Source organism: Calidris pugnax, unplaced genomic scaffold, assembly GCF_001431845.1.
Source record: "Calidris pugnax isolate Ruff unplaced genomic scaffold, ASM143184v1 scaffold360, whole genome shotgun sequence".
Classification (NCBI taxonomy): Eukaryota; Metazoa; Chordata; class Aves; order Charadriiformes; family Scolopacidae; genus Calidris; species Calidris pugnax.
The window spans coordinates 1,121,301-1,137,473 of record NW_015091129.1 but is presented as its reverse complement, the minus strand read 5'-3'; the positions used below and the strand labels follow the sequence as shown (position 1 = coordinate 1,137,473).

Below are 16,173 nucleotides of genomic sequence, written 5' to 3'. Positions count from 1 at the left end.
CCTAGACAGTCTACCATCTATGTTTCTCAAACCACACATGTTAAGTGTCTTTATTCCACTAGTAAACCAGAATGAACTGAAAAAAACCATTGAATTTCAGTTCTATTTTACTGTTGCTTTTGAACTTCCTTCAGTAGTTTAGGGAAACAGCATGGCCAATCTACCAGACTTAGTGAAGTACAGGACAGTCTCACTACTTAGACCAAGCCCTTTATTATTTTTACAGAATAAAGCTCAGCAAATTTTCTTTTGATGGACCATTTGCAGTTGGCAAGTACTGGGAGAAGTATAAAGCACATTAATTTTATAGATTTTTTTTCCTCTTTTTTCTAAAGAAAAACAGGGTATCAGTCCCTGTACAGCTGGTTCTCCTATGTCAAAATTTCTGATTACTGCTCTATTTGAGAAAAGCCTGTGAAGTTTTGAGAAGTTACTGACAAGATTTTTTGCAGGGGTCTCCAGCTGTTCCACTTCAACATGTGCAATTGAACAAAGCTGAAACATTGTTAAGTTTTTCTTAATGAGCTATAAGACCAATTATTATCAGTGTGTGCTGGTTTTATCCCTGTGATATCTTTTCCTTTAGATTGATAAGGAGCAGTTTCAAAAAATCCTGGAGCTAATTGAGAGTGGGAAAAAAGAAGGAGCCAAACTGGAATGTGGAGGAGTTCCATGGGGAGAAAAAGGTTATTTCATCCAGCCTACAGTTTTTTCTAATGTTACAGATGATATGCGCATTGCCAAAGAGGAGGTAAATAAATTCTTGGCAGTATGTACTCTCACTGGAGATTGTCTGTTTAAATGTCTGTACAAAATATCCATTTAGAAGGTCAAGTGGCTACATAAAAACATTCTCAGTAAATCTGTCCTTCTATCCTGGTGGTGTTTAAAATGCTTTTATTGGTTTCTGACACCAATTTCACCAACTCAGTGGAGGTGAGGGAAGGGAGTATGAGGCTGGCCTGCCAATAAAGGCTCCAGTTGAAGCTGACACTAGATAAGAAATGCCAAGGTTCAGACTGTTTACATCACCCTATACTGCCCATGTCTCACATATCAGTCACAGTAATCTGTAACAGAGAAGCAAACCTTGAAGGCACAGCTTGTGAACTCTTTGCACTGCTGAAGGAGCCACTTAAGTTGGGGTTTGAAGACAATGTGCACCAAGCAGTTATTTCACAAGAAGAGAAAACGTATTGTGCTTCCACAGGCATTTTGTTGGTGGCAAAACCAGCAAAGCAGAGTTTTGCCTCTGCAGGGTTTTTTTAACCTAGGTGAGTTTGCAGAAGTGTCTAGATAGCGTTGAAAGTGCTTTTACTGACCCAACTAAGGTGGTAGTGCCCAGACATCAGTGATCATCTGAGAGGAATGAGAGTTAGGACTGCAGAGCTGCTATGCCATTGGGAAAAACAGTTCTGTAAACATAACCTCGAAGTCCAGTCATGACCTCTTCTCTGTGTTTTCTACATTCATCTTTAATAACTGCTGCAATTGTGCTGCAGTTGGTGTCCATTAAACTTCTTCATACTAGAAAGCTTCTTCAAAATTATTAGAAATCAAGGTGTTGCTTTATATAGCCAGTGATATTGCTGATGTCTGATGAACATTCCTGGTACATTCAGCAAGAGTCAACAGGCTGAGTTAAAATGAACACCAGAGCATCTAGAGCCAATTGTGAGTGTGAGAGAGCTGTAAAACAGGAAAGAATTGTATGAGAAATAATTTGGATTGTTTCTGTTGGTCTAGGAGGCAGGTAGGAAACTGCACAAAGGTATGTTTCTTCACAGATGTATTTGTTTCCTTCAGGTCAGTAGTACAAGAACTGCTTCTCTCACACTATTTTTAGTGTATTGAATAATGAGACCCGAGAGAGCCAAGGCAACTTAAAGGATATCAAGGGTCTGAAACTCACAGCTTGGACAGCGGGGGAACTTCCAATGTTTTTTTGATCCATGCAAATCAACCCCTGCAACTCTAGTTAGAAACTAGGGCCAAACACTTTCCAGGAAAATCGAGTGGAAACCTCATGATCTATGGGAATGGGGCTAATGAGACGTGGTAATGTCACCTTGCCCTACACAGTCTTTGAGCTGTGTGATGGGCACGGGCACCTCTGTGTGAGAACATTGAGTGGCAGTAGTGAAAAAGCCAAACCTGGGGGACTATTATCTCACATCACACTCACAATGGAGAGCAGAATTAGCTATTTCACTTGGCCTATGTGTCCAGTTGTGCAGCTACCTGCAGAGATAAAAGTTTAATAGAAAGGAGGAAAAGTTGAATATCGTTCTCAAATAAAAAAATGGAGCTTACCAAGCAAACACCAGTTTGTTGGTAACCAGTATGGGTATGCTACATGCTTTGACTCCATGCTAACTACCTTTCTGATGGTTGTCATTTCATCTTCATTTATTTGTTTTCATTATTTATTTATTTATTGTTTTATTAATAATTTTGTAATAGGCTATCTTGATTTGCTCTATGCTACAAAAAATCTTACCTTATATAACTATTATAATATTTAAATAATATATATTATTTATTATTATATTTCTTTATAATATACAAATATATAATTATATATGTATAATTATATATACATATATCATTCTTGTTTATTATTTATTTTATTATATAGATATATAAATTATAATTATTATAATCCTTTTTAGAACTCTGTTCTGAAATGTACACTCTTGACTGAATGAATTCAGAAATAAGGTCATCTGACAAATAAAATTGAAAAATAGGAGTTATTTGCTTTAGCAAATTATATAATTTGCGGTAAGCCATACTAGTCCACTTCATATATTTACATGTGTCTGAAACAGATATTTGGACCTGTTCAACAAATCATGAAGTTTAAAACTATAGATGAGGTTATCAAGAGGGCAAATAATACTTCCTATGGCTTAGCAGCAGCAGTTTTTACCAAAGACATTGATAAAGCACTGACGTTTGCAGCTGCTCTTCAGGCTGGAACAGTATGGTAAGTAATAGGGGTTTTTATTTCTTCCTTCAGAACTGCAGGTGCCAATGGCAGTAACTGTGGGGCATTTTAACACTTCTTTGGGTGGTATACTTTTGTAATTCAATTTTTTGTCGTCTCGAGAAAGGTAGACTAATGCTATCCTCTCATGTATTTCTTCCCTTTGCCTTTCCATACTTCACATGCTATTAAATAAACACTACTTGTAAGTCTTTGTAAGATTGTCCTGTAAAATCAGTCTGAAAAAGGAAATTGACTTGCTAAAAAGGAAAAGAGACAAAAGGAAATAAGGTGAGAGTGCCACTTTTCTGTTCACGATCTGGGGACAACCCAACAACATACTTAATTTGCGGCGATCATTTTCTATACTGTGCAAAGAAATTAAGTATCTGAAGTTCTCTGGCAATTAACCTGATTAGGACATTCACCTGTGATAGAAAAGATTGAAAAAATGTAGTTGAAAAAAGGAAGGAAATGTAAGTGAGGGGAACTGCTACAAGGACAGCTATTTCCAGCGATGGAAAAGAAAGAGGCAACCTACATGGAGCTGGAAAGGCAAAGGCTTAGAGATGCAGGAGTGAAAGCTTAGACTCACTGACAGGGACCTGCATTTCCCTATGTTTATCTTGATGCATCAGAAAGAGACAAACCAATTTTACTTGAACAAAAAGCTTGTGTCCAATTTACATTTTATCTGAAAGAACTTGCAGCTACCACAAATTCCTGCCTGGGTCGTGTGACCTAAAAACATACGCTTTCTAAAAATAAATTAACTGTTTTGACTTAGGAGTTGGTATTCTTTAAATGGAAGAAAGTTTAAAATAAAAGTGGAATCTTTGGGTTTTACTCTTATGTGATTGCTGATCTGCCTAGGAATCTAACTATAAGCAGAACCTCTTTTGTTGACACCAGTAAAATAGCAGCAGGAGAATGTATAAGATATGAAAATAGACAATGTCTGATTTGCCAATGTTGCAAGACAAAAAGAGCTGCTCAGCTAGGGAGCAGGATGCACATTCTGCCAAAAATTCTTTATACTACAAATTCCCCAGTGAAATTCCTTTGTTACTTGTTATTAAATTTTGTTGTCAACCACAATACAGAACATGGTTAACATTGAGTACAATCAAATAAAATTTCCTAAATATATATAATGAAGCAATCCTGAATTTACCTGCTGGAAGTGCACATGCAGAAGGCTGAACTGTGACTAGTCTTTGGTTTGAGAGTTTGTGCAGTAGTTAGGAAGGAATTTTATCCTAACTATCAGCGAAAGATATGACTGAAGACCCTTTATGAGGGCTAGAATCCTGATCATAAGTGTAGTTTCTGATAATGCTTTGTTTCTCTGAACCTTGAACTACAATATTTTTGCAAATATATTACTCAGATACAGATTGTGAGTACCATGAAAGGTTTTCTACAGTAGACCAGAAAACACTGATATTTCAGGAGTGAAAAAAAGCTGTATTACACTGTCAGAAGTAATTTTCCTCTTCTTCCAGGGTTAATTGTTATAGTGCAATGTCTGCTCAGTGTCCATTTGGAGGATTTAAGATGTCAGGAAATGGACGAGAAATGTAAGTAATACTTTGAGAAATTTAGATTCACAAGAACTGCAAAATGAAATTCTAAACCCCAACTTTAAACGTTCAGAACTAGCATGTCCAGTTTGAGAGTTCTTCAAATTAGTCTATACAGTGTTTAGAGGCTTCATGTTGTCAGAGACAATGTCAAGCAAATAATTCCTCTATAAAACAAATAAGGAAAAAGGAAACATATTTTTTTCAAAATTACCATTTTTAGTCACTTTCAGTCTACTGCTATATAAATCTGATTATTGTGTTTATGGTTTACATTTTTTGCATATATACATAGTGTTATTTGCATGAAGATACATATGTCTGTAGTTTGTGGAATCTTCTTTAAATGCTAGGTTTTTGAAAATGCAAGACATTTCAAAATCCTTGATTTAAACAAGAGTCTTGTGACAATAATGTTTTTACAGGTTGTTCCAGCTTGGTCAAAAGTTACAACAAAAGCAGTACCTTGTAGTCTTCAGACCTTTGGTCTTTTCCCAATGAAGAAGTGAGGAGTATAGAGAAATGATAAGCTAATCAAATTCTTCCAAACTTCAAAGATTTAGTCCAGTTTCATTTTGAATCAAGCCCTGTCTTACCAGTATTCATCTCAATATGCATATTAGCAAGAGAATCATGTAATGTGTTATGTCATGAAACATTTGATATCATACATGCTCATTACATTACAAAGAATTATGTCTTCTGGCTTTTTTTTTGAAACATATATCACAGTCAGTCCTTTGTTATAAAAGCCATATATCTAAGAGCAACAAATTATTTTTAAAGCAATGAATAAAAATCAAAATATGTAAGTTTTCCCTTCCACTAAGACAAATGCGTGCAAGTGAATAATGGAAGTAATTTAAAAATATATGCGCAGATAAAGTGCTTCAGAGCTTCTTTTTCTCTTTTTTCATTTTTTTTTTTTAAGAGATAAAGACTAGGGTTTTCATGCTTGCTCATCACTGGACTCAATCTGCTCTTGATGGCAGAGCTCCCACTGACTTCAAAGGAAACAGAATTATGCCAATGCTGAGAGCTTCCGAAAATGTTAAAATGAAAAAAAAAAGAACCCAATAATTTAGGCCATTACTATCAAGGATTGGTTCGCATTGCTGAGTGCCAAAAATTGGGAGATAATCAATTCTGAATTACAGACTTTTGCAGAAATAGTTTTTGGATTTGTTTCCTATAAATAACAGGAAAACAATTATATACTACCATAAAGATTAATACTCTCTATAACAGTGCATTTGTAAGGATTTAAGTTGTTGTCCAAATGAAGTTTTTCCTAATGTTTGGTTCAAAATCACAATTTGTAGACCACTAAAGTTTTCCTGCCAGAAGACAGGACAGGCATTAGCACCAGATAGTTGTTTGCTATGGAAAAAATATTGTAACCATGTGGCAATCAATTCTAGGAGGGGCAGAAATATGTGTGAAACAACTGCACGAAATAATCAGGAAGTTAGTGTGTCAGGCCATTGACTTCCTTGAATGCCAGAATAAAATGCCCTGTATAATTCTTGGAATGACAGTATCATTATGAGTTAAACTACTGAATGTTATGTACTAACAGAATGCCTCTTAAAAAATGAAGAGAATCTGTAAACATTTTCCCACAGCAAAAAAGTCCTGAACACAGGTTTCTGTTTTGCATACATATGCATCTTGTAAGATGGCAGAGAGAACTGGGTAATGTTAAACTGTAGCAAATACTTGTTATATAAAACAATTATGTCTAAATAGTTTGAGCGAGTCAGACGTCAACCATCTAGGCCCACAAGCAAGCTTCATCTCACCATGTAAAATATAAAGGTGGAATCATGCTAATAACATGTCATTAAGATTTGTTTTTCACTATCTGGGAGATTTCATAGTGGATTACTTATGTCCCTCATTACTTGAGATGAAGCATCTATTCTTTGACTCTGGGGAAAACGCTTGACATCAGAGGAAGACCTTTGCAAATATACATGCTTGAACATGCTTGTGAATATCTAACATGTACCTGATTTGCTGCACAGAAACACACTTTAGAAATGCACTGAATTGATTAAACACCATTCTTTTGCACAGAAATGCAATTACTCTCCCATTTTTCTCAGAAGACAGTTGCTGTAGCTTTTCAAAAGGCTTCCAGCAGCAGTCTAGCTTTACAGATGTCTTCCAAATATGTCCAGTACACTTCTTATACAGCTGGCCAATTGCACAGCACTACCAAAAATCCTATCCAGGACATAGGTCATATAAAAAGCATTAGCATAAATATTGCTCTTTGTTCTCTTTTATCTAGGGGAGAATACGGCCTTCACGAATACACAGAAGTGAAGACTGTCACAATCAAAATCCCACAGAAGAACTCATAATGCTACATGGGGGGCAGAATTTAGCATTTTCAAATTAATCTGAAAAGGCTGTCTGAATTCTGATAAGTTTTAAATCCCAAATTATTCATTAACCATTTTCCTTTCTGATTGTATAAGAGGTACTTGCTTGTATTAACAATATAAAGAATAATGTAGAAAATTTTAATGTGACTAACTGAGAAAAGGAAACTTTAATGTCTGGTACCTAGCTAACTAATTTTGAAATTAATGTTCAAAAAGAACTAGTTTTTATTTTCAGTGGAAGGTCTCTGTAGTGCTATGAAAGTGTTCATCTTTCAATATATCCTACAAGTACAGTCTGAATTTACATGCTGTTTCTAAATGTTCTAAGCTTTCTTTGCATTTTCTTTTCTTTGTGGCCTTAACAAAAGCACTTACAAATAATTAGCAGTTAGATACTTTTCTGTGTCTTTCAAAAGTAATAGACCTCTAGATATATTTCTTAGGCTATTGAATTTGTTCATCATACTACACAAATGTAACCTGGATAATATTAAATAATATTAAAAGCCACCTTCAAAGCATAATATTGTTCCTTTCATTAGTCTTTTCTACTGCACTGGTTTACCCCTGGGCACTACCTAGCGCGTGTTTTATATCCTTACAGAGACACTGCTGTCCTTCTGCTGTGTTTAGATCACCAGAAGTATGCTATATTGACTATATGGAGACTAAAATCCCTAAATTTTTGATAGTATTATACAAGGAAAAATATAAGCACACAGAACACTGGACAATCTACAGAGGCAGCACTTGGCTTTGTAAGTGGTACATATATAAAAAAGTCTTAACAGATAATAAGCAAGGAATATTGAAGGAAAAGAAGAGAAGGGGGAGGTGAAGGAAGACAAACTCCTTCTTGATTTATACCTGCTCCATGCCTACATGTAACTTGCATGTTTTCCTCTTCCTCTTTCCTCTTCTAGTCCATTGTTTCCATTCCTCCTTTTTCCTCAACACCTCTTTTTCATATAGTTTCTTATTCTCATAAAGGCCCTCTGCAGATGTAAGTGTCCCCAGCTGATCATAACCTCTATGGTCTCTCAGTCTGTGCAGCTTTAATGTTTCAAAAAGGGCAAGAAGGAGGACCCGGGAAATTACAGACCAGTCAGCCTCACATCCATCCCTGGAAAGGTGATGGAACACCTCATCCTGGGTGTCATCTCAGAGCATATGGAGGAAAAGAAAGCTATCAGAAGTAGACAACATAGATTTACCAAGGGGAAGTCATGTCAGACTAACCTGATAACTTTCTATGATGTCATGACTGGTTGGATAGATGAGAAGAGGGTGTCGGATGTTGTCTGCCTTGACTTCAGCAAGGCTTTTGACACTGTCTCCCACAGCATCCTCATAGCTAAGCTTAGGAAGTGTGGGTTAGATGAATGGACAGTTAAGTGGATTGAAAACTGGCTAAAAGACAGAACCCAGAGTGTTGTGATTAGGGGCACAGAATCCAGCTGGAAGTCTGTAACAAGTGGTGTTCCCCAGGGGTCAATAGTGGGTCCAGACCTCTTCAGTATATTCATCAATGACCTGGACGAAGGGATGGAATGTACCCTCAGCACGTTTTCTGATGACCTAAAACTAGGAGGGGTGGCTGACACCTTAGAAGGCTGTGTGGCCATACAGTGAGACCTGGACAGGCTGGAGAGTTGGGCTGAGAGAAACCTAATGAAATTTAACAAGGGGAAGTGTAGGGTGCTGCACCTGGGGACAAATAACCTCCTGCACCAGTACAGGTTGGGGGCTGACCTGCTGGAAAGCACCTCTGAGGAAAAAGGTCTGGGAGTTCTTGTGGACAACAGAATGACCATGAGCCAGCAATGTGCCCTTGTGGCCAAGAAGGCCAATGGCATCCTGGGGTGCATCAAGAAGAGCATGGCCACCAGGTCGAGGGAGGTCATTCTGCCTCTCTACTCTGCCCTGGTGAGGCCCCATCTGGAGTACTGTGTCCATTTCTGGACTCCCCAGTTCAAGGAGGACAGGGAACTGCTGGAGAGGGTACAGCAAAGGGCCACAGAGATGATTAAGGGCCTGGAGCATTGGGTCTTTTTAGTCTGGAGAAGAGAAGGCTTAAGGGAGATATAATTAATGTGTACAAAGACTTAAAGGGAGGGTGTCAGGAGGATGGGGCTGGTCTTTTCTCAATGGTGCCCAGTGACAGGACAAGAGGAAATGGGCACAAACTTGAGTATAAGAAGCTGCACCTAAACATAAGGAACTTCTTTACTGTGAGAGTGGTAGAGCACTGGAATGGGCTGCCCAGAGAGGTGGTGGAATGTCCTTCTCTGGAGACACTCAAAACCAGCCTGGACAAGTTCCTGTGCAACGTGCTGTAGGTAGACCTGCTCCGGTGTGGGGGTTGGACTAGATGATCTCCAGAGGTCCTTTCCAACCCCGTATGATTCTATGATTCTATGATTCTAATTCTCTGCCAGCATAGCAACCAGCACTGTCTGATGGTGCTAACCATCAGCAGCTACTAGATAAGCTATGAGACAGTGGTCGACAGAAACTAAATACAGCAATTACATAGCCTACTACTGGCAGGGTCGTGTTTTCTCTGGACTGAATCCAGAGCAACAATTCATCTCTTGTTAGAGAGGGTCAGTTTTACTTACCAACTTACATACAAGTTCTGCCCATTTGTAATAACAAACCACACCACAAATTTTTAAGCAGCGAGTATGGTGAATTTGCACAGTATTGAAATGAAAGAGGTTTCATTTGTTTGGATATGCTTGTCAATTTTTTATTCTGAATTTTTTTATACACTGCTTAAAACAAAACCCGGATCAGGCTTTCACCTTACGACTCTCTCTGGATGCCCTTTTTCATTAAGAACTGGAATTAAGACTTGTAGCACAGGTATTTCTCTCCACAGGCCTTTACATCATCTGTTCTTGAAAGGTGTCAATTCCAAATCCCATACATTTGCCCTCTGAGATAATTTCATTACCCATAGTCATCAAACAAACCCAATCCTAGTCCCATATCAAGAAACAAGTAATGAAATAATAGAAGAGGGAAAAGAAGGAAGAGTGAATCAAAAGTAAAAATGCACTGTGGCAATAATTAACGGAGATTGTTCAGCACAGGAAAGCATACAGAAGAAAACACAGAAATCAAAATAAATGCCAAATACAGGGAAAAGAATAAAAACATCCTATAGAAATAAGCTGCAGAGAAGAAAAGAACCGCAAAACACACAGAAAGACTCTAAAATGGTAAGGAACATAGTATTAGAGAATACTTGGACACAAAGAAAGTTTAAATACTTAAAAGAGTTGAAAAACAATTTGTAGAGCAGGTATGGGCCTTCATAAATCTTGTCTGTCCAAATTCTGCTTTTGCTGAATTGTTGTACAAGTCTTAAAGGAGAATAAATAAGCCAAATGAGACTAAGTCTACGTTTGCATTTTGGTTTGGATCAGGAGTGCACTTCCACAATTATATTCCTGATCATCCTCACTTACATTCTTTGGTTCACATGGGAGAATGATACAGAGGAGCAAAATTGGGTTCCTTTTTGACGACAATAAGCCAGAAGATGCACACTTAGCCTCTGTCTGGTATGATCCAACCACCAATAACCATTCAGCTCCTAGAATCAGAGTAGGACTAGTTTGAAGCAACTCCTCTCTGAATGTGTAGTATGTGGGTAGTTGGGTCTCATCTCCTCACAATGACCTTTGGCAGCATAGGATCGCAAATTCAGTCCTACAACTGCAAGCACCAGCAGAGGATGACTTTGAAATATAGCCCAAGGAAAGAGAACACCTAACATAAATAAAGGGGTATAGAAGAAGGATCAATTTGACCCTAGGGTGCATATATGCATTCTTCTTTACAATGCCTAAAATATTTTAATACTGTTCTTAGCAATATTTTAAATCTATTTTAGTTCTTGATTGACAGAGTCTTTATCTAATTTACAGGCAAAAGCAAGCTTGTGATGGTCTTGTTTTCCCAATTTAAATAATCCATGTGATCAAAATGTAGCATCTAGTTGTGACTTCAAGTTCTATTTTTTCAAAAGCCTTTAATCAGAGGGTATTTCCATGTGTATCATACTCATAAGAAAGAGCAAGAGAGAGAAAAATAAGAGAAAAAGAAGAGCAAGAGAAGACAAACACTTTGCTGAAGTCATTCAACTTAGGTGAAACACCCAAATTTTTCATCAGAGCCAAGTATAGCTTTAGGTTAATCTGATAACACACTGAAGTTGCTCCCAAGAGATGCCAGTGTAAAGAGATACACCTTTTGGCATCTAGTAAGTTTAAGGAATTCTATATGTGTAAGTTTGCCTAAAGCACTTGAGATGTGTTTGAAGGACACAGACAAGGGCTACATAAATTGCATAGTCTGGTTTACCTTACAAGAGCACATCAGTTCACAGTGCGTAGTAAAAGTGTCCAGCTCAGAAGAATTTCAGAATCTGGTCCCATTTGTCTCTCAACTGTCTGGCTACTAACTCAGAGTCAAGGTCAGGAAGAGATTTCTCTCCACAATGCACACGGTATTAATACTAATACAATCTTTCTGTGAGTACAAGTAATGTGCTTCCACAGTTAAGAGTGTTTGTAACTGTGTTCATAGCATTAAAGACTCCCTCTGATTTTGAAATATCTTTGTTATGTCTTTGTTTATATCTGCACATGGGTATGGTGGCTTGTGATCACCCAGTCTGTGCAGGAACAAATGACAACTTAAACTCTGCATATATTATGCAGGTAATTACGTAGGCTCTTTTGTTATGGACTTGAGTCACTACCATGTTACTTCTGTTACATGCCAAAGCAGCACCATTGAAAATTACTGGAATGAACACAAGAAAAGTAACAGTTGATCTCTATGCAAATATTGCTTATAATATTAGTGAAGTTGTAATCAGAATTTCACAGAGAATAAAAATTAACAAGAGAAGAGAGCTTGTTGCATTTCCTTTCAAAGCTCCTGAAAACTGAGCACTATGGTCAGCAGCAATTACTAAATTTATATTTTATGTCTGGATTGAAATAGTGCTCTTTCTCATATAGTTCTCCAAGGCAGTGGGTGCCTGAGTAAATAACCTACAGCAAAATCCCTTCAGATTTGAATGCTACTATTTCTTTTTCCAGTGAACTACCTTTCTATCCCCTTAACATTTCTGAATCCATACCTTTAATTTTCATAAAAGTATGACCAAGGAGATGTTTTTGCAGTCTTCTTTGAAAGTTGTCTGTTCAGGCAATTTCATACCATATAGAAAATAAGGTCCTAGAAACTTGGGGTCCTTAAAACCATTGTCTTGCCATCACAGAGGCCATCCCTGCCCCTAGCCTGCCCCTGACACACTTTTTTTTTTGAGAGGGTGGAAGCTGTTGAATGGCAACAGCAGGACAAAGGGACCCTCAGGCTATTTTAGTTAAAATAGTGAAGCTGTAAGGAATTCTCATTCTTTCTCAAGAAAGAAAATTACTGATAATCCTCAACTGCCAGACATCCAGGTCTTAAGACAGACAAGAGAAGATATGGAAAAAATATTCAGAGCAAGAAAGGCATCTGGCTTGGATAAGGAGTGAAAATTCCCTGATGAAGTAGGTTTTAGAGAGGAATTTGAAAGATGTGGGATCTTGGCAGGCAAAAATCTTGGGGGGAGAAGCGTGGGATATTCCATCTGGGACACAAAAGGTAAGTACAGAAAAGACAAGTGCAAGAAAAAGAGGGAGAAAAGAAGAGAGATATAGCATAAGTGTTAGGAGTGTGACAAGGAATGAAAGCAAAGCTTAGGATCACTTTGAGATTCTGTAAGATCTCACTGTAAGATCTCATTATAATTCTGTGAGAGCTAACATAAAGGGTTTTAACAGATGAAGTGTCCTTCCCCAGACCCTCCATCATCATGTTTGCTGTCAGATTGTATTTGTCCTGCCTGATCCTTCTGCTCTCCCTCTTCTTATTCAAGTCATGCTCCAGTTCTCTCAGTGATGTTTTCTTCCATCTATTCCCCTACTCACAAGTGAGATTTACATAACTCCTTATTAGGAAAAATCAACTTTAAAATAAAGTAGGCAAAACAAGAGTCTCTAAAAATTTGGGAATAATAGTTCCTTATGAACTTAGTGGGAGGCCCTTAGGACTGAATTATAACCTTTGTTATGCTGAGAGAAAAACAGTGGCTTGATGAATATACTGTTCTGGAAACAAAAGTTAAAGATATGGAACACAACGTAACTGACTCAGTTAAATAAAATGCTGCATAGTCTTGTAAGAGGGACATAAATCACTTGTTGCATGAAAAATTGCACTGGTATAAAGGTCCAATAAACAGAAATGAGTATTTCAGTGGTGGTTTCACTCTTGAAAATCCAACTTGTGAAACAGTCCTCAAAGGGCAGCAATGAAGACAATTCATACACAGTATAATAAATGAGGCATGCAAGAGGAAGAGACCACCGCTCTCTTTACATTTTACTAGCAAGCATTGCAGAGAAACATTAACCAATGCAGTTGTCCTCTATGGGAGCAGAATAGAAGTAGCCAAATCTTCCAAGAAAAATTATTAGTACTGAGAGTTATTTAGAAACAAGCAAGTTAGAAGACATAGCAGCAAGCAGTAGGATTGTTTTATTATTTTAGTTTATATCCACACATTGTTTATAGTTCTATGTGGAGTGTAAGATTATGATTAAATAATAGCTTGACAATTACAAAGGCTCAGTACACCCCAATCCAAGATAGCTCTGGACATAAAGAGCAATTTGACATACTCTGACAAACATTTCAACTTATTAAACAAATCACTGCAACTGGGTACCATCCTTTTATTGTCAGTGCAAAAAATTTCTTGACCCACCAGTACCTTTTTAATGGACTATTAAATACCTTTGATAATATAGCATGTCCCATACAGCACAAATCCAGCTGTGGCAAACAGAATAATGCCTTTGTATCATCATACCTTGCCAAATGGTACAAACTGTCAAGGCTTTACATATGGGGTCCTTTCAGGTAGGTGAACCCAATAATATAGATTCTACATTCATTCTGATTAAATCTCCTTATTACACATAGTTACCGTGCAGGACCGAGGAGCACACTGTGTGGTGACAGGAAGAATGAGACAGACAAAATTTGAGCAGGATTAGAGATTTATTGTCCTTTAGAAGAGAAGAATGTGAACAAGTGAACAAAACAGAACACCACTGTCCACAGTTATCTATGTTCAAGAACCAAGGAAGATTTTGTATGTGTGAAGGAAGAAATGTGTCATGTGAACATTGCATTTGGACTAGAAATATGTCCCATCATAGATACATTGACACTTATTTTAAAACTCTTACTATGGACAAACAGCATGTATTGCTAATAACAGTGCCTATTAGAGAGTTTACTCTTACATAAAGAATTTTTATGTAAGATAAGATAAGGTAAGACCCTGCTTATCCACTGTGTTGATGGTAATCTCTAAAAGACATAAGATTCTGTGGTCTTCCCCATCTCCAGAAATCTTCAAGAAAAAGAATCTATGCAAGTTATCTCCTATAAACCCTCATCACCAATCAATACAGCACTTATTTTCATCACAATGTTTAGAAGGAGTTGAAATCTCATACAAGTTAATCAGCAGAACAACAAAGAAGCTCTTGGGTACAAAGTGCCTTCTCCATGCCACCTGTTCTCCAGCTTGAGAGGGAACAATCATAGAATCATAGCATGGTTTAGGTTGGAAGGCACCTTAAAAATCATGCTAGTTTCAACCCCCCTGCCCTGGGCGGGGACATCTCCCACTAGACCAGGGTGCTCAAAGCCTCATTCCACCTGGTCTTGAACGCTTCCAGGGATGGGGCTGCAAACAATCATAGAATCATAGCATGGTTTAGGTTGGAAGGCACCTTAAAAATCATGCTAGTTTCAACCCCCCTGCCCTGGGCGGGGACATCTCCCACTAGACCAGGGTGCTCAAAGCCTCATTCCACCTGGTCTTGAACGCTTCCAGGGATGGGGCTGCAAAGACTTCTCTGGGCAACCTGTTCCAGTGCCTCACCACCTCCATAGTGAAAAATTTCTTCCTGATCTAAATATAAAGCTTTCCCCTTCCAGATTGAAGCCATTACCCCTCATCCTGTCACTACATGCCTTCGTAAATAGTCCCTCTCCAACTTTCCTGTAGGCTCCTTTTAAGTGCTAGAAGGCTGCTATAAGGGCTCCCCGGAGCCTTCTCTTCTCTAGGCTGAACAATTCCAACTCTCTCAGCCTGCCCTCATTGGAGGTGCTGCAGCCCTCTGATCATCTTCATGACCGTCCTCTGGACCCACTCCAATAGATTCACATCCTTCTTGTGCAGAGGACTTCAAAGCTGGACACAGTACTCCAAGTGGGATCTCATGAGAGCAGGGCAGAGAGGCAAGTATCACCTCCCTCGACCTGCTGACCACACTTATTGTGACGTAGCCCAAAATATGGTCAGCTTTCTTGGCTGCATCAGCCAAAGTAACACTATGCAGGTAGAGCAGAGGAACACTCCCAGCTCACATATGCAAATTTCATCTCAGCAAAAAACCCCACCTGTATAGCCTCTTTGTTAGACTCCCCTTATGACCTCTAATGTGTAATGGGAAAAGCAGTAAGGATTCTATTACTTCAGCCTCCTTCTCTTGATGTAGATACTCTCCTGTGCTCCATGGCTAGCTCTTTGTTAACACTTACATAAAGGAAGTGTTTAATATACAATTAGCTTTACATGTTGAATGCCATAATAAATAATTTCAATATGATTGAGAAATGTGGTTGTGTAGTTATTTACATTGACAAGGAGCCATGGTATTACAGAAATGGGTAGAAAAAAAAAGTTCTCTCTATAGAGCTAAAGGAACTTCACATTCTAATAAACAGCCTATTTTGTATCTTGTATTTTGCTGATTTCTTGGTGGAAATGTTAGGTTTCATTATGTTTCTCTCTAGACCTCAGCAAACAAACAGAAGCAAATGATGCCATAACACTAAGGAGAGGTTAATCTCCATGAGAAAGTAACCTACGAATCTAAACCTTACACTTAGCAAAGCAAGGTGTGTGTTTCATTCATAATGTATTTCCTCAGCCTGCACTGTGTCACTGTACTCCTCTTCGGAGAGGTCTTAATTATCTTTTACAAAAGGAAAAATGTTCATGCATTACACTGTTCACTGATACAAGACAGACCATGTCTGTCAATATGTTGCTCCC

The 16,173-nt window shown here is 38.1% G+C and overlaps 1 protein-coding gene across 2 annotated transcripts in view; it reads left to right on the top strand.

Moving 5' to 3' along the window:
* ALDH1A1 (aldehyde dehydrogenase 1 family member A1) overlaps positions 1-7,489 on the top strand; it is a 55,428-nt gene extending 47,939 nt beyond the window's left edge. For both annotated transcript variants that reach the window (XM_014958464.1, XM_014958463.1), the window contains 4 exons: positions 587-751; positions 2,832-2,989; positions 4,495-4,569; positions 6,869-7,489. In XM_014958464.1, coding sequence (XP_014813950.1) covers positions 587-751; positions 2,832-2,989; positions 4,495-4,569; positions 6,869-6,941 — 471 coding nt within the window. In that variant the 3' untranslated portion in view covers positions 6,942-7,489. The remainder of the gene's footprint in view (positions 1-586; positions 752-2,831; positions 2,990-4,494; positions 4,570-6,868) is intronic.
* Positions 7,490-16,173: the final 8,684 nt, after the last annotated feature.